Source organism: Manacus candei, unplaced genomic scaffold (assembly GCF_025592945.1).
Source record: "Manacus candei isolate 608988 ecotype Guabito, Panama unplaced genomic scaffold, ASM2559294v1 h1tg000026l, whole genome shotgun sequence".
NCBI classification, from domain to species: domain Eukaryota; kingdom Metazoa; phylum Chordata; class Aves; order Passeriformes; family Pipridae; genus Manacus; species Manacus candei.
Window position 1 is genome coordinate 5,797,858 of NW_026138074.1, and position 24,504 is coordinate 5,822,361.

General features: G+C 37.4%; 1 protein-coding gene across 7 annotated transcripts in view; it reads right to left on the reverse strand.

Annotated features, from left to right (window-relative positions):
• Nucleotides 1-458: 458 nt before the first annotated feature.
• RBMS3 (RNA binding motif single stranded interacting protein 3) overlaps nt 459-24,504 on the reverse strand; it is a 765,077-nt gene continuing 741,031 nt past the window's right edge. For 4 of the 7 annotated variants that reach the window (XM_051789016.1, XM_051789015.1, XM_051789013.1 and 1 more), the window contains 3 exons: nt 13,041-13,121; nt 10,378-10,505; nt 459-6,568 (listed from right to left, as the gene is read on the reverse strand). In XM_051789016.1, the coding sequence (XP_051644976.1) occupies nt 6,562-6,568; nt 10,378-10,505; nt 13,041-13,121 (216 nt within the window). In that variant the 3' untranslated portion in view covers nt 459-6,561. Of the gene's footprint in view, nt 6,569-10,373; nt 10,506-13,040; nt 13,122-24,504 lie in introns of those variants that run through there. The other 3 variants (XM_051789014.1, XM_051789019.1, XM_051789017.1) reach the window with 1 other exon arrangement.

A 24,504-nucleotide genomic window follows, 5' to 3' on the forward strand; every position in this document is an offset into this window, starting at 1 on the left:
AGGCAATTTACTTTCCAGTTTCCTTTCAAGATGAAGTATGGCTTGCACTACCACTGCTTAGGCTGTACTTATTCCGTAAATAAAGATTTTCTGTCTTCCATGTGGCAAATTTTGTCCTGAAGTCACTCTTTAAAATAAGCCTCAGAACCAGAGGCAATGTTCTTTTAGCAGGTGCACTGCTGAGAGCCTGGACAACACATACCCACCAGCATTAAATATTCAGTCTTGGGGTGAGAAAAACTTTCTCCTGCATTTCACCTCGAAGCACATGGGTGGTTGTGCTGCTGATGGGCCAATAGAGCTTACTTGTCTCTCTGATTCTTTCCTTCCATTTGGTGAAGATACAGAGGCAGAGGACTTTGCTGCAAAGCCTTTCTGCTCCCTCTGTTCTCAGCACAGAGCCACAGCCTTGGGAAGCCTCTGCAGAAAGGTGTCACAAGAACACAGAGTCACCCAGCTCTTTTCTTTCTTTATTTTTTTATTGAAAGCTTCATCAAAGAAAACAGAAGTTTAAACCTAACATCCACTGATCTACAGAAAGCCCCAGGAGTGGGAAAATGGCAGCTATTTAGGACTGTGTTACAAATGGAAAACATAAAAAAAAAAACCATAGCAGTACAGATCTTTCAAAGACATTCTGAGACATCAGCACACAGATGCCCATATAAATAAGATTCATAATTTAATGTATCGCAGAGGTTCTGTGTTCTACATTTTGGCTACAGTGAGGTCTGTAAGGGCTTTAAAGAACCTCTGCCCCATCTTTGTGATGCATGTTTTCTTGATAGGAAGTTCATCTGCTTTCAAAGCTGCTTTGATTTTTCATACAGATAGAATCTGTTCATTCTCCTTTAAAAAGCAGAACAACTAAAAATTCCTAAATGAATTCTGTTCACTTCCTGGTTTTACATAAAATTGTTTTGCCTCTAAAAGATAGTAGAATTTTCTTCCATTCTGTAATACGGCATATTTAATAATACTTTAATTACATAAACATCATGTTCTCTTCTCTAGGCTGTATTTTTGGGCTTTTAAAAATATAACTGACTGTAAATTTCACCAAATTCATAAAATTATTATCCAAGAGAAAGACACTTAAAGGCAGAAAAATTAATGTTGGGCAGATACTCTCTTAAGGACAACAGATCCAGATCTTGGAAGGTGCTTACACCTTGCAGGCTTTCGACCTGCAAGGAAAAATGGATTTGTGAACCTGTCAAAGACTGACATTTTTCACTTCATTATGCATTTTTATTAAGGTAAAGGAACTCAGCTGTCACTGTTGGGGAATTAACAACTGAACTGAACAACTGAAATAAACACAAGAATTTTTTCTTATCATGGAAAGTTGAACCAACACTGGGATTCATTTCTTTTACAGTTTTACTCTCATAATTTTCTGTTCAATATTAACAAAGAGCATGTTAATAAAGGGGAGAAGAAAAGGTCTCTTCTGCCTGCTTTGAGGCACAAAGGTGAATAAATCTCTGGGGTACATACAGCGCTCTAGCCTATCTGGGGGACAGGAGCAATATAGAAAAAGTTGGTGCTCTTTTTGAGAAGAAAATAACTCTCCTTACACTGCATCTTTGCTGCTTCTGAGATTCTAGAAATCTGCTCCACTGAAGGGGAGAAGTCTGCTGCTCACTCAGCCCTCCTTCTGAGAAAGTGTGTGTGCATGACTGAGTGTATGCGTATTAGAAATGAAAGGAGTCTTTGTTACTAGAGTCAATTGTCATTAAACAGAATAGACTAATGCATCAAACTTCAGCATTTTTGTTGTTTTCTGTTTTGCATTTCCATCACACCGTGACTGTTTTCTTAGTTCATGTGGGCTACCGAGAAAGACCAGGAAAATCCCTTACCCTAGGGCACTTCGTTTATATCCAGACCAATTTCATGTTAAATAAAGTTCTGAAAGGAAATGTTGACCATGCGTGTATCAAACATTACTATCTTCAACTACCACATTTGGTCTCATCACTAAAAATGGATTGATTCATTACTTTAAGCACATTATCACTCTTTAGCATGACTCTGCTATAGGTGGAGTTAAGCAAGTCTGCCTAAACCTGTTTTGCTCATGTCAACCTCAGCATTAAAATGAAGTGGCATGAGGAGCACCATCAAGCTTAAAATCATGAAGCGTGGCAATTTGTTAAACACTTAGTATCAGTCCCATCCTTCAGTACCATAAACAACATAATATAGATCCAAATACTATGACATATTAAAAATAAACTTTATTACAATGCAGGCTTCCTCAAATTTGCTGAGTTTTGGTACACATACATACATAAATAATACCCTTCATTTGATTTTTACTTGTGTAAAAATCCATTCGAATGCTACAGCCCAATTGCCCACTGAAAGTTTAAGCCCTCACTTCTCTAATGACCAGCCTTTATCTTCCACATTTGGGCATGCATCCATAGCAGAAGATGATACAATGTGATGCAGTTGCTCTCAAATATGCCTCATTCTGCATTACAGTGGATTTCTTGACCAACACAACCAAGGCAGTCTCTTGGTAAACAGAACTATACAGGTTAGCACAGGCTAAGGACATTTCAAGAGTCTGTTTCACTGGAAGGCAATAAGAGGACATTCACAATTTGAGGCCTGACTGTCACAGGTGAAAAGTGCTTACAAAACCAGCAGTAGAGCCAGATAGGAAGAAGAGTCCCTCTGCAATCTCAGTGGGAACAGTAAGATTTTTCAGTGCCCTGATCTACACTTGGGTCAGCACCTGCGAGTATAATATTCTCTTCAGTTCCAATGTCTTTTTTTTTTTTCTCAATGTTCAATGACAAGCCCAGGTATTCAGAAATTTCTAGCCATAATTCATAATTTTCTGACACCCCTTCTGTGTTTAACTTATAAGGTAAAAACAAAATTACCAAACCCAAACATCCAGATTTGATTATTTACAAGAATTGAGGTGTGATGGAAAGTACATATGCAGTTCAGCTTATGGATTGATGTTACTTCTAGACCTCTGGGCCAGGCACCATTGCTTTAGACATCTAGAGTTGTTTCTGCAATCTTTCAGGAACTCTCCTGATATTTAAAGCTAAGTTGGCAAGACAGACATAGATAGTGACTTTACAAACTCAGGTCTTAAAAAAAAAAAGAAAAAAAGAAAAACAGAACCTTTACCAGATAATAACAATAAACCTTGAAAAAAATCATATTAGCCAGAACATAAAGAAAACCAGTTCTAGATTTCAGAGGCCACCAAATATTCCTCTCCTATGACAACATCCATGCAGCATGTTGCTATTTCACTGTTCACTTTTATCTCATTTTTAACTTTCAGAAATAAGTTACCACCTTCTGAGCATTTTGTATGTTCTAAATAAGCTTTTTTCTTACCTTATGATCTATGACTGTTTATACTCAAGGCTCACAGTGTTTATAATTCATAGACTTTCAGACCAGTTCACTGTTTTTTTTTTGGGATCAGTAACAAGATAAATTGCATTTAAGGGATCCATTTTCTTTCCTCTTCTTCTTCCTCTGCTTCTTTGCTTGTTTCTTTTGATTTCAAACACCATTGAACATTATAGCATGGAAAAAAAGGGGAACAATTCTAATACAGAATGCACTTGAAACACTTTAAAAGTGACAGGCACTATGATATCGTGTTGCCTGTCTGGCTTAATAAAAAACACTGAGATTGTTTAACTTCACTGAAAAAAATAAGAAAAATGTTTCTGAATGTATAAATAAAGCAGCAGAGTTCTGAATAGAAACAAGAAGGTACCTCAGCATATTCATCAGCCACATGGTAGCTACCTTGTAGCCTCATTGTTGATAGTAAATGAGACTTTTTTTGTGTCACATTAGAACTAACACAGAAATAAATGTGTTTATTTCATATATAACTGACTTGTGCCGGGGATTATCTCCACTTGTACAAATAACTCGGAGAGAGACAGAAAGAGAGTACGTGTAGAAAGGAAGAAAATAAGGCTAGATCGATTTTTTCCCTCCTATGCCCTCCAAAGAAAGAGGGAAACTTTATCCAAGGACAAAATTCAAGTGCCACTCTCAAAAAGCAACAAGTAATGAGACAGCATATGAAACAGAAAGAGAGGGTTTTTTTTTCTGAATTGAAAACATGTTGTGGATGATGTTGTTGTTTTACTTTGGCATCATCTGGTTTTCAGAAGTGCTGAATATCAACTACTACTCTGGAGCAAGCAGTTTTACTACTTCTGAAAATCAGGCCCTCTTCCTATGCTGAACTCCCATTTCTCTCTTTTCTATGTTGCATATCTAGCAGCATTTATTTGGGAAACCCCCTCCCCCCTCCCACTATGTTAAAAAATACGATCTTGTTTTATCAATTTAAAAAAATAATTGTGTTCTTTTCCCCAAAAAATTCAGGTTAGGGAAACACAGACCTCTTTTTAGGATTGGGCAGCTGAATCAGATTGATCCAATACATATGTTTTAATTTCATTATTTTTAATGGATACCCTGTGTCTAATCCACCACAAGAAATGTGATGAACCCTCCCCTCTCTTCTGGATGGAGGAAAGTTTAAAAATGTTTGGTTTAATTTTGACACATAGATATGTGTGCATGTATGTATATACTGAAATGCTGCTTCTCTTCTGCCTCCTTAAGGAAAAAAATCATCTTTTGACTTGCTTCTCACCTTTTCCATTTGTTTGTTTGGAGAAACTAAGGACCATAATCAAGATTACTCTACGGAAAATAACAGTCATTCATAAAACAGGTTTTGGCGGATTAAATTTAGTGTCTTTTTTTTGTTTTTAGGCCTAATCATACTAATTAGTGATTGTCAGCCAACATATTAAGACAACAGAAATCATAGCAGAGAAGAATAATTTTTAACTTCTTGCCTGCATGACAATACTACGTCGTTTTCAAAATGTCTGCTTTGTATGGGAGAGCTGAAATGAGAAGAAAGATCAAGTTTGCTTTCTCCTGCATCTACCTGGCAACTCAAATGCAACACTGAAAATTAAATGCAGAATTAAGGTGGCTATGCATGCTGGACGATGACAAAGACTGAGGTGAAGAAATGAATCTGCGGTATGTCGGAATTCAGAAGGAAGACTGTTGTTTCAGTAGAAATACCAAAGATCAGGCAATTAAAGATAAAACCTCATCAAAATTAAAGCCTGCCTGGACAGATTAGTTGGCAACTCAATCCCCTTGCTTTGGGATAGTCTCCAAAGCACATCATCAAAAATCTTCTAATACCAACTACTCTGAAATTTCCACTATAAACATATGCAGTATGTAAAACACCAGTGGAAGATAGTTTAAACAAACGAGAAAGTAAGAACTGGTCCGGCCATGTAGGTCAAATAAAGATAAAAAAAGAAAAAAACCTCTATCTTCTGGACTGCGTTAGGGTGTCACTTCATCTTTGGTATAAAATAGGCCATCCATAGGCTGCATTTGTTCACAACTAGGAAAGACTACAGAAATTGTCAACAATTTCTTCTATCTATTGCTTTTTTTGCACTTTTTTTGACCATAAGCTCCTATCTACTTAAGTTTTTTTTAATGCTCTTAAGCTAGGTTTTTGCAATGTGACAAGCAAAGCAGACTAAAAACTTCTTAAAGCTCATAAAAAAGACTGCAGATAAAAAGCACTAATGCTTTTGCTAGCGATCACGCTTTGTAAATAAAAAAATCTGCATTCTGCAAGAAAAAAACCCTGCATTCTCTATAATGCAGCAAGTTTTTTTCTCAATTCAATAACTTTACTGTAAAATGCTTTAGCCTTCTAGAATTTTTTTTCTGTCAACAATTAAGACAAAGTTCATAAAAGTCCCAGCATTTTTCCAATCCTTTCAGTTGCCACAGTTCCTTTATCATCAACTTTTCTTCAAAAGAAGAAAATCATTTTCTTTTAAACTGTACAGTTTATTTTTTGTTCACCCCAAAAACTCAGTCTATTAAACTTCTGCACCAGCACCGGTGTGAGCAGTTTCAATTCATTCTCGGGTTTTCTAACAAGACGTTGACAGCTTGCCTTGAGAGCCTTTGACGTCCTTAAAATTAAGGCAATTAAGATTCAAGATAAACCTTACCTAAACATTTCTTTAAAAAAACCCAAAAAACAAAAAACCGAAAAACACTCTAGATTTAAAACAAGAAGAAAAAGAAAATGAGAGAAAAAGAGTAGCTTAATTTTTGAGGAAGACAATTGGTTTTCATCGCAACTTGCTCCCTCTTGACATCATCAGTTTTTCTGTTTAAAAAAAAAAAAAAAATCTAGCTACACCTCCAGGTAAATTCTGAATTCAAATGTTCGTCCAGATGAAATGTCAACCCAGCATTTTTCCTCTGGGTTTTTTCCTTTAGTTGAAAAAAAAAATATAGCAAAAATAAAATTGTCAGACTACATGACAGAACCATTTGCACAGCACATAAAAACACTGTTTTGTTTTCATTGGGAAAGGTAGAAAAAAAAAGCATTCATTTGACGCCTGTGCAAACTGGAAGCCAACTTCTTGTTCAGTGAAGTTTCTCCATTCAAGGCAAAGATTTCAGACCGACATTCTTCAGTCCTGTTTATTGTCTGTAAAAACAATTGAATTAAAGTGGTCATTAAGTCAAAATAACTTTGAAATAGGCTTCTCTCCTTTTTTTTCACCCAATTCACTTTAAAAGTAATCCAAGCTAAACTAACTTCGCAGCTGTTTAAATATGATACCACCAATAAGCTGAAAATACTCAGGCAAAAATAGGGAATTCCTGCTTTGGGGACATTAACACATTCTAAGCAGATGAATTTATTCTTGTTAATGCTATGCTTAATAGGCAGACTAACTATACTGAAATGAAATGAATACATGTAAATCTTTCAAAAGTAATTCAATAAGAGGGTGAATATTTTCATAATAATTAGTGCTGCTATTTATTTTGGATACTAATAATGAAATGAAGGATAAAATTACAATAAAAGGATACACCAATTTGCTAGAAAGAACACATTTTCTGATGGCAAGAACAATTAGACTGTGGAGCAGTCTGCTTAATGAGCCAGTTATGGCTAACTTAGTAGAAACATTCAAGATAATATGAATTAGAAAAATATATTTTTTGATCATACAGTGTTAAATCTTTCTAAATTTAGCACAGGGAATAAACAAAACTATAGACCTTTTTCTTACGGAAGATAACTCTCATTTTCTGTTTTTGAGGTTTCATGTCATTTAAAGATATGTCACATCAAACTTATCTTAACAAGACCGTGAGATCTTTGGGGAGATGTAGAACCTACGTATAAATGCTGTTCCATGTCTAGGGCTATCAGTAAGGATCAGCTGTTGTTTTTCCTACAGTCCTCAAAACTTACATGGAAAAAATCCTTTTCTGACCAAAGCTCAACAAAAGAAAATTCAGTATCTTTCCTTTTGCATGCATTAGCACACTAGCCCTTGTAGTTTAAAATTAGTTTTTAAATTATGAGTTAAATTGTGAAGAATGTTGATGATCTAACATTTGCCACAGAACTTTCTGTCTGGGATGGCAAACCTAAAACTACAATTTTAAATTTTAAATTTACCAAAGGATTTTTTCCTGGCATGATGCCTGAAAAATAATACCTTGAATGTAAACAACAGATTTATGTGGAATGCAACAATTAACTATTTTCTTCAGGTTTTCTATGTATAATTTCCGGTAGGAGTATTCAGGTTGGATGCTCACCTTTCTGAGGTTTTTCTGCCGCTCTGGGTAGAGTGGCTGGTGTCACCAAAGGGTCACAGCACATGCTCTCTAATCTAACCTGGCATTGATTTTGCCCACAAAAGGCTCCAGAAAAACATAATTCTTTCCATATTTAAAATCAGAGTAGGTCGTCCAGCAGACTTTTGCTTGGAGGTAAGAGTGCATACTTTTCTCGGGCATTGATCTCCATTTCATTGGTTTCACACTTTTATGTGCAAAATTAAATATTTACAAGGAAAAAAAAGGAGTAAGGTCTAAAACAATTAAGGTGATTTCCTCATAAAGTAGATTCCTCTGCTCAGAAATCAAGGCCTATTCTACCTGCACAACAGTTAGCCAGGTTTTCAACATGAAGCTACCATTTCTGAACATCTTTGGGTGGAATCCTCAAGTACAGAACTCAGCATATTAAATAAAAGAACATGTATGCTGATTAAAAAAGTGGAACTTAAATTTTAAGTTTTGTGGTTTATTTCTACTTACAAAGAGAGTACAGAGTCCTTATACCACCCAGTTCATTCTTAGTACATTGTCTCTCCTTCGTTGCCTGCAATTTCATGATTGTTGCAAAGAAAATACATATAAGGAAATATGCTGTTATAACTTTTCTCCTGACTGATCAGCGCCTATGAAATAATTTTATATTGTCCGCCTTTTCCTTTGCCTTTATCTAACAAAATCATTGTCCAGTCATGCTAATTATCTTCTCTTATCTTGCTTTGATAAATGCTGTTGTACATTAGGCATGATGTTTGTTATTAATAAATGTGCCCTTCAAAAAGCTAAGTGACAAAATTATATTTTAATTATAAAACAACTTCACTTGGTTTTATATTACAGGTTACTTAAATATTTTTGTCAGAAGTTATCTTGTGTATATTGTGTGTATTTTCCTTGTTTCTACAGCTTCCCACACTGTATTTATGCCTGCAACTGGCAGACATAAATAGAGGGACCATTTCATAAAAAAAATACTGAAATAAGTATAATAAAAAAATCTGTAGTGGAGCTGACTGTGTGATTAAAAAAGGAAGACATTTCCCTGAATATAAATGCAAGTGCCATTAGAAGTATATCCATCATTGCAAAAAGGCTGTAGATGACAAGGAAAGATGAGGGATCTCATTCTCAGGAAATTCACCACACTGGCAAGAAACACAGCACCCATTTCAATAAAGAATTGCAATGCAGTTTCCTCTTATGCGGAAAAATGCCAGAATCTGCTGCTTACAGCTACCTTATGAGGCCTTCTAAAACTAAGTCCTTCTGCTTTAAGGCTTAAGCAAAAGGGAACAGAGACACAGGAATGGCCAGATCCAAATGCTATGGAGCATAATCATCAAAGCAAGCCAATAGGATGATACAAACATATATTTCTCTCTTTGCTCATTGTATTCTATAAGTATTTTGCAATCATTTATTTACAGGTGCTAGAGAGACTGTTGGCTAGAAAGATACACATGGGCAGAGTGTGTCTCCAATTAGGTACATCAACAAAAAGCTTGTGATTTGATTGCTTTTGTAATATGTACATACAGACAGATATGGGTATGACAAAAGAAATAGCAGTCTTCTGTTTTATGGTGGTCAAAAAGGGAGTGTGTGTGATCTGAAACCATTTGCTACTCATATGGTAGACAAATAAATGTATCTTGCACTTCCAGAGCTCAAAAATGAAGTAAAGTAACTGACAGACTGGTATAATTCTAATCTTTCCTATACCAGTTCATATCTGATGCCTCTATAAGTACCAAGTCATGATGCATTGACTGACATATCTAACATATTTCTTGTCTGGCTATTTGTCTTTCTTGCCCAAGATAAAACGTGTAATTCTCTTTTCACACTGAAGCTGGTGTTCAATATACATGTATTAAGAAAGGACTCAATTACTGCCTCTTCCTAGAATCTGTCCAACACTGATCAGTCCCAGTGAGTATCCTGTCACTAAGTAACCTTCCCTTCGTGAGGACTGGTTTTACTCTAGCAAAGAAAAACTGTGTTTGAGGATTATTCTGAAGATGAAGGGACTCTTTAAGAGTTCTAAATCCAGCTGTCAGTGTATAAATTTTGAACTTTCCAAGGTATTCCGTGGGAAGTAAACAAAAGGAGCAGAGAAATGGAGACAGACTAAGCAGTGCTTCTCCCCACCTCTTTTCTACCCATTCTTCTTCCATTTCCAGTTCCTGCCCACTCAATGTCTGCAAGGCACCAATTTTGCACAATCACAAATACCAACTTGAGGTAATTTATACTGCTTCATTAACTATGCTTTCAGAAAGAAAGCTTTACATGTGCCAATGTGTTCTGTGCCAATATTTTCACCATTGCAAATTTAAGCCCTTTTTAACCTCTGATGCCAGATGCCGCTTTAGCCCAGTGTGATGATTGTTAACGCAGTTGTTGAGATCCTTCTGAGTGCAGAAAAGCAGCAGATAGTCAGAGAGCATATCATTGTAGGCAGGAACTCAAGCACATTTTGCCAAGGTGAGGCCATCAGCCAAAACCTTTTGCTAATTACACTGCTATATATCCAGAATTCGTCTGAACTTAACGAAGCTATTCAGAATTTATACTGCTGAAACAGGGATTCGAATTTGGCCTGCTATAATCAAGAATCAAAACCTTTTGGCTACAAAGTGTATGTGTACTTACTTAGACTGTTGGTAAGAATATGCAGGCGCATGTTCACTGGATGTTTCCACTGTCATCTGTTGCTGTTGACCACTGGCTTCCTGTGATGAAGATGCTACTGTCTGTGGAGAAGTATCAGCAACAACACCCTAAGGAATCAAATGAGGACATGAAAAACTTAGTAATTGTACTCACTGCAGTAAATTATGCAAAACAGCTCAGCATCAGCTCACCATTCCTGTATTCCTCTAGAGAATGAGAGAGTTTGAGGTAGCAGAACCATATGCTAACACAACAAACTCCATCATTAGTTTTAGAGAACTAATTCAGTAACAAAAAGCTTTCTCAGCATACCAGTAGTACTTTGCTCTCATAGGCTGCAGTGGAAAACACCTCCACCTTTGAGGGCAGTTCCCTGTCCATTCAAAGCCAGAGGCAAAACTTCTGACTTTGGTAGATTCTGGGTTTTACTTCTTGTCTTTTTCACAACATATGTATGGCTCTTCCAGTTTTCACCTACCTACCTCAATTCACACTTAGTTCACATTTATTTTGTTTGACTTAAAATGCAATAAAGGAAGAATCTAGGCCTCCTGCTCTCCACTTTCCTACACATCCAACAGAAATTCAGCCACCTTAGAAAAATACTGCCCTTCTCTCCGCATTGCTTTTATGCATGTTCCCTTCAAAATAAATTTGCTTTATGCTAAAGACATTTATCTGTTAAGTCAAAGCTCCAATGAAGTTTTGTTTTATTTATATGTTTGCAAAAGGTAACTAAGTAAACACACAAAGGATTATATGTATGAACTTATGCATAACTTCTTATCCTGTTTAGACAGTCTGCATAATACTTGGTTTAAGTTTTTTGGTACCCTTTCAAAGTAAGCTACATTTTCTCTTTTACTCTCATACTTGGTGTGTTGGTCACACGAATAGCAGGTCTCTTCAGGGAACATGCTTTATTACTCTATTGCATGCAACAGAGCCAGAAGAGGGAGCACAAAGCACTTGCTTTGCTTTTATTTGAGTCCTGTGTAAACAACAGGTACTTTATTTTAAAACATCTGTTAAAATATCAGTTTCATTTTTCAGAAATTCTTCATATCTACTGCTTAACAGACTGTCAGTATTATCTTTTTCTGTCTACTTCCTTGTCTTTATCCTTCTGTTTGTGTCCATCTCATCTTGAGATTGTAAGCTCTCTGGCGCAGAGATAGTATTTTTTGGTCTCTGCTTGAGCAGCATCCAGCATGGTAGGGTCCTGGTTCATGATGCTACATGAATACAGATAAACATTAACAATAATCATCATCACTGGCTCAGTGCAAAACAGGGTATATATTCAGATAATATTTGGATTGTTACAGTAGATAGTTACCACACCATGTTACTTTAGAAGGCACGAATATACCAGCAGGTGATGGGGAGGAGAGCTCAGGAAGAATTAATTTAAACTCTCGTTTGCATAGGTCAGCATGGTGTGCAGCCAATACTGTTGTATGAACCACTCTCCACCCCACCATCTCCTTTTAATTCATATTTGTAACTGCCCAGTTTAATACTTAAGAATATCATTTGAAAAGAGGTGCCCATGGTGCATTTATAAACAAAAGAGGCTTAGGGCAAAATTATATTGAGGCAAAAAAGACTGAAACATGATCAGATCAGTATGACACAACAGTAGTAGCCTTTCCTGTGGGACATTATTTGAGAATAATTGCAAAGAACTAGGAGAAAACAGGATAAGCCCACTTGACTGTTGGTGGAACCATGTCAGCAGTACCACTAACTCAGTATCCTCACAGCACAGAGTAGTAATAGCACAAAATCCAGAGTCCACACACTCGAAGACAGAAGCACAGAGACCCTGGCACTCCTTGCCTTACCCCAGAGTAGGGCAGAAGTTGTTAATAAAAGAGGGTAGCGCCAAAGAGAAGCACACAGGGAAGAGGATGCCAAGGTTCCCTCCTCTTGCTGTGCTCAGTTGCCCTTATGAAGATTCACAGAAGTGGAGGCCAAGCTGACGCTCTCCCGGCAGCTTGTGGTCTACAGGGTTGAGTAAATACTTACTCATTAGACTGTCATCAGCATGACTCAGCCCCAAGGAGGGAGGGAGCGAATCCTTCCTCAAGGATGAAAAGCACTCAGTCAGTGCAGCATCCTCCACGTCTGTATATACAAGAGGAAGGTTTCCATTGCTCAATCACTTTTTCTGGTGGCTAAATGTTTCAGCAATTACCTATGCTTGCTAAGGACCGCATCAAACCCTCTTGCAATCTTCTCTTCTTGAAATCTCTTTTGGTTTCGTGGTTTGCCTGCTGGGTTTGTTTTCCTGTCTCTTCCCATCTCCCTCCCAAGTACATGGGGAAAAAATAGTCATAATCACTGATGTTTTACTCCACGTCCTGCTGTACAACAAAACAAATGCAAAACAAGAGCCCTTGCAAATAATTTAAAAAAAATAAAATAAAAAGAGGGGCTAGAAAAGAGAAGGAAAGGAAAAGAAAAGAAAGAAAACAAAAGAGGAAGAAATGTACAGTCCTAATTTTAAAAGCTGGGAGCTTCCAGCCACCTCCATAAAGAAACTTTAGGCCCCTTTCAAACCATAGGTGCAAGAAGGAATAATACATAGGAGTTCTGCTACCCCTTCACTCTACTTTCATGGATGGAGATAAACTTACTTCAATAGGGACAGCTGTTGGAGGCACAGGAGTATACTGGGGAATGTAGGTCCCTTGCATAGGTGCAGCAGCAGTCATGTACTAGAACAAATCAAAAGCACATGAACAATAGGAAACCACAATCAAGATGCATTAAACCATATGTTAGAAGCATGATACTGTTTCCATTTCCATTTCTGAGTTTTTTAGTTAGTGTATAGCATGTTATTTCTTTTAATTAAGGATTTTAGGCAATGGCAGGACTTAACAGCTACTAAAAACCATAATCTTGAACTTCAAAGCCAGGTCATATCTGAATACAGGCAATAGTAAACATCTTACTGATGAAGTTAGATTGTTCACAGGTTCTCTAAAACTAAGAGACTACTATTTGTACTTACAAAAAACCCAGCGGAGACATGACAGCAGTCATGTCTAAACAATTTTTTGGAGTCTAATTGACCTTACCTAATGACACCTACAAAATATGAAGCAGGAAATTTGAGAGGTTTATTCCAGTCTATATTTAATTCTATCAGTAACAGCAGTTGAGTTAACAGGGATACAAAGCTTCAGGAAGGTGAAGTTTAAGTCAGGAGAAACAAAGGAGGAAGATCTATCTGGAGTTTCTCCTTTTGTACACATATTTTAGCTAAATTCTTACAGCTTGTTCTTAATATCCAGGGATCCTTTCTATGCATTTTGAAACTTCTGCAAATTATCATATAACACTTTGTATTAGCTTCTCTGAAATACTCTCTCCCAGGTACTACCTGACAATCCTTTTTAAAATTCATGTATGCATGTGAATTTTGTCATTGGCATGACACTAATCTTTTTATATACAGCACTTCTTAAAAAGCTCTTGAACTGAATACAACAGCGATTGTTCAGATTTTCAAATAAAGAATCAATATTAAGTCCTCAGATCTATCTGTACCGTTCTTTCTACAATCCAGTCCTAACTACATGTTTTCACCGACAAGAATCTCAGAATGTGCCCAATCCCCCAAATGACTGTATGACACTTCCACTACATGTTATCTTCAAAGACACACCAAAGATCTGAATCAGCCCAGAATGTATTAGATGAATTTTAAAATGAGTTAAATATAGCTTTGCTTCCTGGCAGAGCTAGGAAGTGCTTGATAGATTTTATTTCGCTGTTTGTAGTAAAATTTACATTTAAAGCATTCTCTCACCTCAATTCTAAACTAACTGGATGGTTTGATATGCCCGTCACAAACATGCACTATGAAATTGCAAGATGGGGTGCAGACTGCAGCAATGCTAGAGAAAGGCCTTAGGGAATGACAACAGCATATTTCAGAATCTCACAGCTAAGTCCTGAAGTCTTCTTTCAAGTAGAAAAAAAATAAAAATTATTTAAGTGAAATTGTTTTCTATTTAAAAAAAATCAGCGAGGATCATACATGACATAGAATTTACACTTGCAAGATGAGCAGCATATGGTGTTGAAAACCATTACAATATTTTGCCAGATTTCACAGTGTTTTCCATAACTTGAGCAAAGTGATGGGAGTGTCTCCAGTGTCTGTATGCCTGTATCAGGCCATGTTTTTCTTCAGATTTTTAAATTGTCCTTCAGAAAGAGTATTGAATTCAATAGTGTTTTTTATGAAGGCTAACCCACCAAAAACATTAGGCCAACTATCCTATTGTACTCAGTACAGTTGGGTTATTCTCCTCCCTTACAGATTAAGAACTAATGAGAATGTTACAGCAGGGTGTTCCAGGGCTGCTTCCGTTCCATTCATTCTGCTTTGTAATGTTGCCGTCACATGTTGGGAAGACATCTGCTGTGTAGCATTGTTCTAAATGTGTCAATATTTAACAGTAACCTGAAGCACTCATTCTTACAGTTCTGCAAAGACCTGTAAGGGTTTTAAACATCTATGCAGGCTAGCTTCACTCGGACAAATATACATAGATTTTAATTAAAAGTGTTAATTTAAATAATGAAGCGCCCTCATTCAATTTGGATTTCCTCTGAGTTGAACCTAGCAGAAGATCAATGCTCAGACTCATAAGATGCCATTGTCTGCCATTCTCTTATCTCACACACAAACCCAAACAAGTTTTAATACACAAATATCAAATTATTCAACTGCTTTTTAATTCACACCAGTCCACTTTTTGCAAAATCCTTTGGCACTGAGTTCTGCAGCACAGCAATTGAAACTGTCCGGGAATTAACTGATGTCTTTGCTGACTCTGAAAACACTGCTCTCAGTACTTGTGCAGTTTCTTACTCTATTGTTATTTTTTTCCTCTTGAGGCAGATCCTGATCTTACTTGCCAGACTACTTCATGTAGCTTCCTTCACTGTTAGACAATCTCTAGGGAAAACTGCACTGCTGACTTGAGTGTCACTGGTGGCTCTGGCCAAACTCTGCTTTCCAGACACTCACACGTCCCCACACTCTCCCAGTTTAATTTTTTGCAGGAATTTTAACTGAATTCAACCAAATAGCAAGTGATTTAAAGTTCTGGAGACTAAAGCCATCTAGTTGCTTGCCAGACTCTCTCCTGAAGAACTGTAGGAAAGTGACTTCTCCCCTGTACATAACATTCTGCTTGTCTGCTCTAATGGTGGTTCAATTTTTTGTATAAATCCTTCAGAGTTCTATAATTAAAAAAAATATGTTTTGGGCCAAATTAGTTCCACCAATGGCATACAGTGTTTGTGGTAAAGAATACGATCCTAGTAAAAGTTAGCCAAGGCTCATTCCTACAGAGTATTTCTGCTTAACAACTGTGGCCCTTGACCACACAGCAGCAGTGGTCTGTATTACACATATTGTGCCCTTTGGTGGAATGTCCAAACATATTTACCTTCTTTATCTTTATGACTATAAATATGACCTCATCATTTCAGGAAAGAGTAATTGGGTCAACAATTAAACATGTTACTGGGGCTTGGAACTGATTCTCAGTCTCCAGGGTCTCACTTACGGATCCATTGAGGCTTCTCTAAAAATCTTTACCAAGCTATAAAGGAAAACTACGGTTTAGTTCTCAGAGACACACAATCGGTCTTTAGCACCCCTCACATGCAGCAGAGGGAGTCCCCCCTGAGACCACATGAATTTGGGAGTGTCTGCCCTGCTGCATCTGTTTTTATCACGGGAAGCCTAGCGCTGAGAAGCTGCTTTAGTTTAGTTTCTATAATGAAAGAGGAAACATTATTTTTTGCGATAACTGACATTAGCTCAATCAAGTTTACTCGTATTTCTTTTCTTTGTGAACTACATAATCCTAATTCTCTGATCTCACAGGATAAATAAAGATTACATAGTCCTAAGGCACAATGTCAGTGTTGATACTTACATCATCGGGTTTGGATAATGCAAGAGTTGAATTCCTTGTCACGAATATTCACTGTTGGTTGTTTAGCAGAAAGCTTCCTGAACACTGCTGTTCAGTAGCTTCCATACCCAGACACACTGAGCCCACTGAAATCTGTGTCTCTCCCTGGGTCGCCCAGATACTTTACCTAGTTATTCTATAAAATAGTGTGCTCTGGATGTGTTGGAGTGAGTGGTACCATGTTGGGAGGTGGAAAAGAGCTTCAGAAAGAATTATGAGATTTAAAGGAAAGTTAAACATTTTACATCTACTCAGCTTAAGACCACCCAGGATGAAAATTCTGGTCTAAAGACATGCTTAGCTGAGGGATTCTGTTGTAATGCAGCTCCATTTGGATCACAGTTCCTGTAGATGTACATAGTTTCCATATGGCTTCCCATCTACCTCAAGAAACTCGTGTAACTTGGAAGTAAGCAGATGGCAAACAAAGAAGACATCTATGTCAGAAGACCATCACTGAGATTTATTTTCTCCATGAACCACACTCACTACAGTTCTTTATCCACACATATGTGTGAAAAAGAGACAGCATGACTCATGCTTAGCTTAGCAGCAGCTGGTTAATTCCACTAAATATTAGTATTGCAAACACTGAAATGAGAGAATCTCAAAAAGCCAAATCTATTCTTTCTTTGTCATATTTTTCCATCAGGATTAAAGATTTTTGAGCTGTAATGTGATCGGTCATTCAACAAAGTATGTGCAAGGAATAAGAAAGTACAGTTCATTCTTCCACAACTGTACAGGCTTTGTGGATCTAAAATTAGAAGTTGGTTATTTCTGACAGAAAAATGAATGGTGACTCTACATGCACAGCTGATGGATCTGGAGGGTGTAAGCGAGATTTTTTTTGGCACTTTGATCCTTTGAAAGCTGGTAATTTCAACTACAGAAAAAGAATACATTGCTGGTGGCAACATTCTCTTAATTTGCTTGTAAACTATTATTTTCTTCATACGGTACACAGAATGCATGTTCTGAGCACTGAAGATGTACAGTATTATAATATAATTCATGCTTCATGATGCCTGACTGTTTAATTCAGACTGCACTTATGAGGGTACCCATTTACCCTATATGCTACATTAACAATTCTACTCACACCTTGTCCAATGGGATTTTTGGTTTTTACCATTTTGAAACTACTTAAATGTGCGAAAAAATATACAGCTAGCAAATAAGAGAGTATTAGTGTATACTTACAACTCTACTTTCAGATATTACCCTCAGTGACTACAAAGAGTTAAATGAAAGGAGGTAAAGAATGAGGAGGTGGGTTGAAGGGGAAAAAATGAAACTTTGAGAAGGATCATGTTTAATTCAGAGAGCAACACCAGTTCTTAGAGATCAGCAAACAGTAGGGTATCCCAGCCTGGATCCAGCAAGACTGCTGTTAAGCCTGCAGCAAACACTAAACCCATAAAGGTGACAAGCATTGGGAAATAAAAACCGGGAGGATGGCAGCTGCCTGCACCAGGTAGAGTGAGGGAGCATGCTGCAGTAGGATAATATGGTTTAACCATCAAAGGTGGAGCTGAGTAACCTGCAGGGAATTTACAGGAGCTTTTACATTGAGAAAATGGCACAGGTAATGTCCATTTATTCATTTGCCCTAGTAAGCCCCTAGCAAGCCTTTCTCAGGCCCAGATTAATGCAGAGTCAGGCAACTGCCTAGCAGCTGAGGTACATAGCAAACACCCCACACACCAGCTATTAGTTACTGAATTTCAACTGAAACAGTTCGTGAAAGAATGCCTCTTGCAAAACCAAACTATTACATCTACATCATCAGAAGGCTTTGGCTGCACACTCTGTTTAAATTCTGAAGGCCATCATTAACAGAAAGTATAAGAAACCACCCTAAAGTTCCATTCTATTTATAGCCCCAATTGCCTATAAAATAACACAGCTGTGATTAGATGGAGGCTGCTGCAGACACATTAACTCTCTTGGTCACTCTGAGTACTGTGAGATTTTACAGCTAATAACTGGATCAATGTTGAATAAGTTTCCCAGTATAAAGAAAACCAAAAAGAATTTACAAAATGAGATATTAACAGATAAGTTTGCAGTAAATTTGGAAACCTCAAACAACACTTAAAATTAGGAGGGACAACGAACAAGGAAAAATGTTAAAGAAGCCTTTTATAAAATCAACGTGCAAATGCTGCTTTCTGGTGTTTCGCTGTGGTTTTATATGAATGTATATCTGTTGTAATAATCAAGGATTACTTTCCTTATTTCATCAGCTTCCATGTTTCTGAGAAGGCACAGATCCTTTACAGTCAAGGTGAAAGCCAAACTGCAGAAGCCTTGCACCAGCACATGCTGGTAAGCATTTACACCACTGCAGCCTGCTGAAGGGAGATTAAATGGGATGTCTTACGTGAGCAAATGCTAAACCATGTATTCTTCAGTGACTATTTGTGGTTTCATATCACTGCATGAGCTATAGCACAGTGCTAATGACTTAGCTCTTCAGGATTCCCAGAATTAATGCCAGGGTTTGTTTGTGTTTTGGTTTTTGTGTTGGTTTTTTTTTTAAACCATCTGAGAAGTCTAGACACTGCATCACTTACAGAATTATGTGAAAACATTTGTGTTGCTGGAAAACTTAAGGAAATGAGTCTGTTGGCTGGATTTATTTTTATAATCTTTTTTTTTTCCTACCCCAGGAAGGAAACCTGCCTTCCCACTTTCAAATCTCTTTCCCTGCAAAGAACAAAACCTGCATCTCCCTTTGAGCATTGTCAAGTGGTTATAACTGTAATGAAATGTAGAATAAAACTGCTGCTTTTTTGTCTCTGGTTCCACCTTCTCATTTGAAAATATGCTGTTCTCCAATAGAAAAGAACATTGTCTTGCTGTGTCCTCTTATCCCATAGTCTGGCATGGAGACATAGGAACTCAGGAGGAGAAAAGGACCATCTAGTTCATCAGTGCCTCTGGCAGTTCAATGAAATACAATATCCAGCTGCCACAGTTTTTACTTTAAACTTAAAATATCTTTTGCTACACAGAAGCTTTCTCATTTTCCAGCTCAATCCTGTACTTATTCAATGGCTGTTATTAATTTCACTTTTTCCCAATTAAAGAATGAGAGAATAAATGATACAGAGTTTCTGCATATATTAAAATAACTTTGCTAATAATTATCAGCCAGGCCTAAAATATAATAATATAATGCCATTTTATCACACAATTACCATAGCCCTATCAAGAACAGCACTGTCATTCAAAAGAATCCCATCGCTGGCCCACTGCACTCATTGTTCACGCAGAGAATAGAAATCTTTACTGGATTTAACATTCTTTCCCTGCTGCTCAGTAATACAAATGTATTTAGGAATCCTGGCTATCAATTCCCTTTCAACCTTCCTAATGAGATGTTACCTAATTCTCTGAGCAAGTTAAATGAAGGTAGAGAGAATAATAACTTCAGGAACTATATTTGCAAACTAATCTCCTTTTCTCTTAGGCAGTTCTAAACATCCTTCACAAATCCCTATCTTTGGCAATCAAAGTAATACAAAAGTATAGAAGAAACAGCGATGAGCTAACCTGCCCCCCACCCCCAAGCTAACAGGTCTTTTTTTCTTTCTGAAATTCAGTCCTGTTACTAAAGCAGAGTGATCAGGACTAATCAGATAAAGACCATTTAGAGAAACAACTATGAGAACAGTCAAATCCCCACATACAGCTGTGCACTACGCTCTCACTAGCATACATGTTTGTAACTGCAAGCTGCATAAACAGATAAAAAACTGGCTCATTAATTTTAACCATGTTTTAGAGTCTAAAGGCTGGCATTACAAAGGAATTTGGTGAAATTCTCCAACCACTTGTATAGATCTCATCAGTGAAAAGGAAGAAAACAGAAAAACTCATCAGGATGTGAAAATAAATTCTCATTTTGATTGCATCTTTCATTAAGTGAAAACTTCTTATAGGAATACTTCTTTAAAACACAATGTTTATATTACATTTTTCAGTTTATACATGACTGTGGAACTTGACCTCAGGGTGCCAATGATCCTTGCAGTCCATGTCAGTGTATCTAGGCCCATGGTATTTTCACTCTTCGTTGTGACATAGCCTCCATTGTAGGCAGAGATCCATAGAGGCTGTACAGAAAAGTAAACTGATTCTTCCTGTATGACTGAATATATAAATAGCCCCAAGATGTGAAAACTGCTTTTTTGCATTATTCTAATAATGCTATGCGTCTGATGGATACATTTGCAAGAGAGCAAGACTTCTCTTATGTTTAAAAAACAGGCCAAGACTCTGGAAATTTTTTGAACTTTCAATTCTTAATTCTTCAGTTCTTATACATTTCTCTACGAAAGGAGCATTTTTTTTTTCTAATATCCTCTATCTATCTGTTCTATGAATGTACATTATGAGCTCTCTAGGGCAAGTTTTTGACCAGGGGTTAGTGCATGACTTATTGCAATCATCTGCAGCACCCTATATAAGACCAGGGTATTGTGACTGTATCATAATAAAAGAGTATACTGCATCAGTCTTGGTCAGTCAGGAATCACTGAGATTCTGTCATATCTATATTCCTCTTTCAGATCTCATATACTGAAGAATAAAGGAGTGATGCAGCAGAATTATGACTGTAGATTCTAATATAAAAAAAAAATTCCCTATGCACCCCCTTAGTTGGAAATTCTTAGGAAATTCCATCTGAATACAATACTTCCAATTAGTCCCTGATGAATGGTTGCTAGTAAGATGAAGGAAGATTGATCTGCATATTTTAATATTTTCAACGTGAGTAAAAAAAAATGTCAGTGAATCTCTCAACATATGAGCAGATTAAACTATTATTAATAACATATCCATTTATATGAACAAATAAGTGCTTTCTAGAGGTAAACATGTCTTCTAGAGGCTATTAAATCTCCATGAATTTGAAGAGTCTAAAGAGAAGCAGACTACTGTGTGCAAATGTCCATACTGTATGGCTGAAGCTGTTGTTAAAACAATAGAAGAACTGTTTAGAACAACAGAAAAACTGTGAAATAACAGTTGCTCATCAATCACATACAACTTCCATTGCTCTTTCCGACCAGAGATAAAAGTGGACAGCTCATTGGTCAACTTCCAAGAATGGAGCAGATGAAAGCAAGGACAATTAATTACAAGATAAACCAAAACAAAAAGAAAAGTAAAAACAGACAAAAAGTCACCTGAATGTTAGTATATCTAATTATCCTAGAAACAGGAGGAATTCAACACCTCCTGCATGAAAAGGCAGTCATGCTGGACAGATGAAAGGTAGTAAGATACCACCAAAGTACAGCTTGGACATTCTTAAGAGCAGCTGAAACGTGATATTGCTCAGTTCTTTGCCTCTAAAAGACCCCTAGAATCCAAAATATTTTGTTAACCATAATGAAAGATATCACTGGGGAAAGAAGGGATTGGAAGGTGAGGAGAGGACAGGGGAAGGGAAGAGGAGGGAAGGGAACATTTCAATTCTTCATAAGAAAACAGCTGTTCACCAGTACCCTGCATCCAGAGATGAAGGAGAATTTGCCAGTTCAGTGAGCAGAAAAAACTTTGGAGATACCACCTGTTGGGACTTAACAGTGGAAGCTAACAGTGGCATTAGGAATGCCTTAAAAGCTGGCCTTCCTGAATTGATGGTCAACATGCAAGTCCAGGCTTAGGTAGGGGGAAACACATTCCCTCTGGGAAATGCTGTGCCCTTATGCCTAAGGATACAAGAAAAATCAGACTGCTGTTGGGTATGTGCGGATAAATGTCCTGCAAACCATGCACTCGGGGCTTCCAGGCAGCTCAACACCGAATTGGTGTGTTTGAGTTAGGAGTTTGCAAGCTCCAAGAACCCTGCTTCCATACGCGTCCTCAGGGGAAGCTCAGGGATGCCCTTGCCTCTTCTTACACACCTGGAAACTGGCAGTCTCTTCAGTCTTCGAGCCAGTGCCCTGCTTTTCCTCCAGAACAATCCCACCAAGTTGCCGGCTCAAAGCAACATTCCTAGTGTTTTCTGACTTGGCTCCCAGACTAATCTGGTCCTCAGGAAGCAGACCTGTAAGCCGACTCATCAGGAGATCTGGAAGCCTGCCCAAAGTATTGGACACGGTGAGGCTGCCCTGGAACATGAAATCCTGGGAGTGTTTTGCAGCTGCTGCCTGAAAGCTGACATGGAGCAGGACAGCAACCAAGATGGACATTTTAAACCAGTTGGCAGCTGTCAAGATCTTGCAGACTATATTTTGTATTGGAAATGCCATGAGGCATCATTTCTGAAAATTAATTTTTGTTTGGAATTTCTGGCTCAGGGGAGAATCTTTCTGGTTTGTTTTGAGATTTTAAAAGATGAATCAGAATGAAACCAAATTTCATAAGATGAATTTCCCACAAACTGGAAACCATGAATGTTTCTTAGCCAGCTCTTCTTCTATCTGTAGCTTGAGCAAAATAATCAACCATATTCGTATTTGGATGGTGTGGGGATAACAGAGAATACTAACTTTTAAAGGCTGGTGGCAACTTCAATACACTTAAAATACAGTGTTTGAAGTAATGCAGTGCAAAATATTGTTTCTCCTTAGCATAAAAATTGTTCTATCAAAATCTTTAAATATATTTACATTATCATTAACTTTGCTTACATGGCAGGTCTGTGGAAGGTGGTAATAGCATTTTTGTGAAGACTTCCCTTTCCCTGCTTTCCACAAACTCTTGAAATTCTTACGGGAGAAGGGTCCCCTTGAAATTAAAGTCAATGCCCCAATGATAGAGTGTGACTAAGAATATTACAGTCTACAAAGGAGAAACCATGCCTTTTAGCAGCGTGCTGGCTAAGTGAACTGAACTACACTGCAATGTCATCAGCTTGTCTACTGTGTAACCATCTGCTAAAAGTGCTGAACTCCTAAACTTACTGCGTGGCAAAAATTACACAGAGTCTCTCCTAATTTGTCATTGTTTCATCCAAATGATGGGGGGGGGAGGGAAGGAGGAAGGAAAGGTAGCAAAGAGTAAAAAAAAAAACAACAACCAAACAAAACAGCAGAAGAACAAAAGAGAAAATGAAAGAAGGAAAAAAAATCCCAATATTTCAAAAAATAGTCATCCCTCCTTGCCTTAGGCCTTCCTGTCTCGTCATCTAACCACTAACTCCCCTCTTAAAGAGGTCCCTTTAGAATGCCTCCCATTTTTGGCTACTGCAGGCCTTTCACACTATTTCTCGGTACTTTTTTCTTTACCTTGTACTGGAACACATTGTTTTGTTGGGAAAGTGTGATCAACACAGCTGATGAACCATAAGTGAAGTAGCCAAGAATTCAAGCTTGATGCTTTAGCTTTGACTCTCACTTTGTACAGGTGAGCAACTTAACACCTTGGAAACCTGAAGTGTTTTTTTTTTTAAAAAAATGTAAGTGCCCATTTTTCATAAGACACTATTAAATACAGCTTTATTGGTGCGCTTAGCACTTATTTTCCCAGGAATAACATTAGCAATGCTTGAAGGGGCCAGGAAAACAGATGTGTCTTAGTGCTGGCAGAATAACAACATTCCAAGGCTGTTCTTTGTGTTCTTTCAGTGCTAGCTTTCCAAAGTAGACAGAGTCAGCTCATATGCATTCAAATTATATACAATTATGATTTGGTATGGATTTGTGCTTTGACACCCTCTTACAGTTCTGGAAAATATATGCACTGAAAGTTTTCAGGGCTGGTGTATGAATTTTAATAATTTTTAGGGCTAATAAAGACCAGGCCAAGTGAAAAGCAATTCACATCAGCAGAGAAAAAAACCTGTTAATCAGTCTTGTCCTCGCTATCAGTGTACTGATTGTAAATAGTTTTAGACAGGGCTAAAAAAAGCATAGCAGCAGTCTCAGCTTGATAGAGGAGTATGCTGTAATGGCTGTTCTTGATACATTTTTTCAGGTTAGCACATTCTGTGAAAAATTAAAAGCAAAGCAAAATAACAAAATCTTCTCAACTTCCTCCCCTCCCTCTAATTCTGATAGAGAATATGAAGAGAATAATCCAGGAAGGGAATAAAAATTGGAGAAGACATTAATACATGTACAAACACCCATAT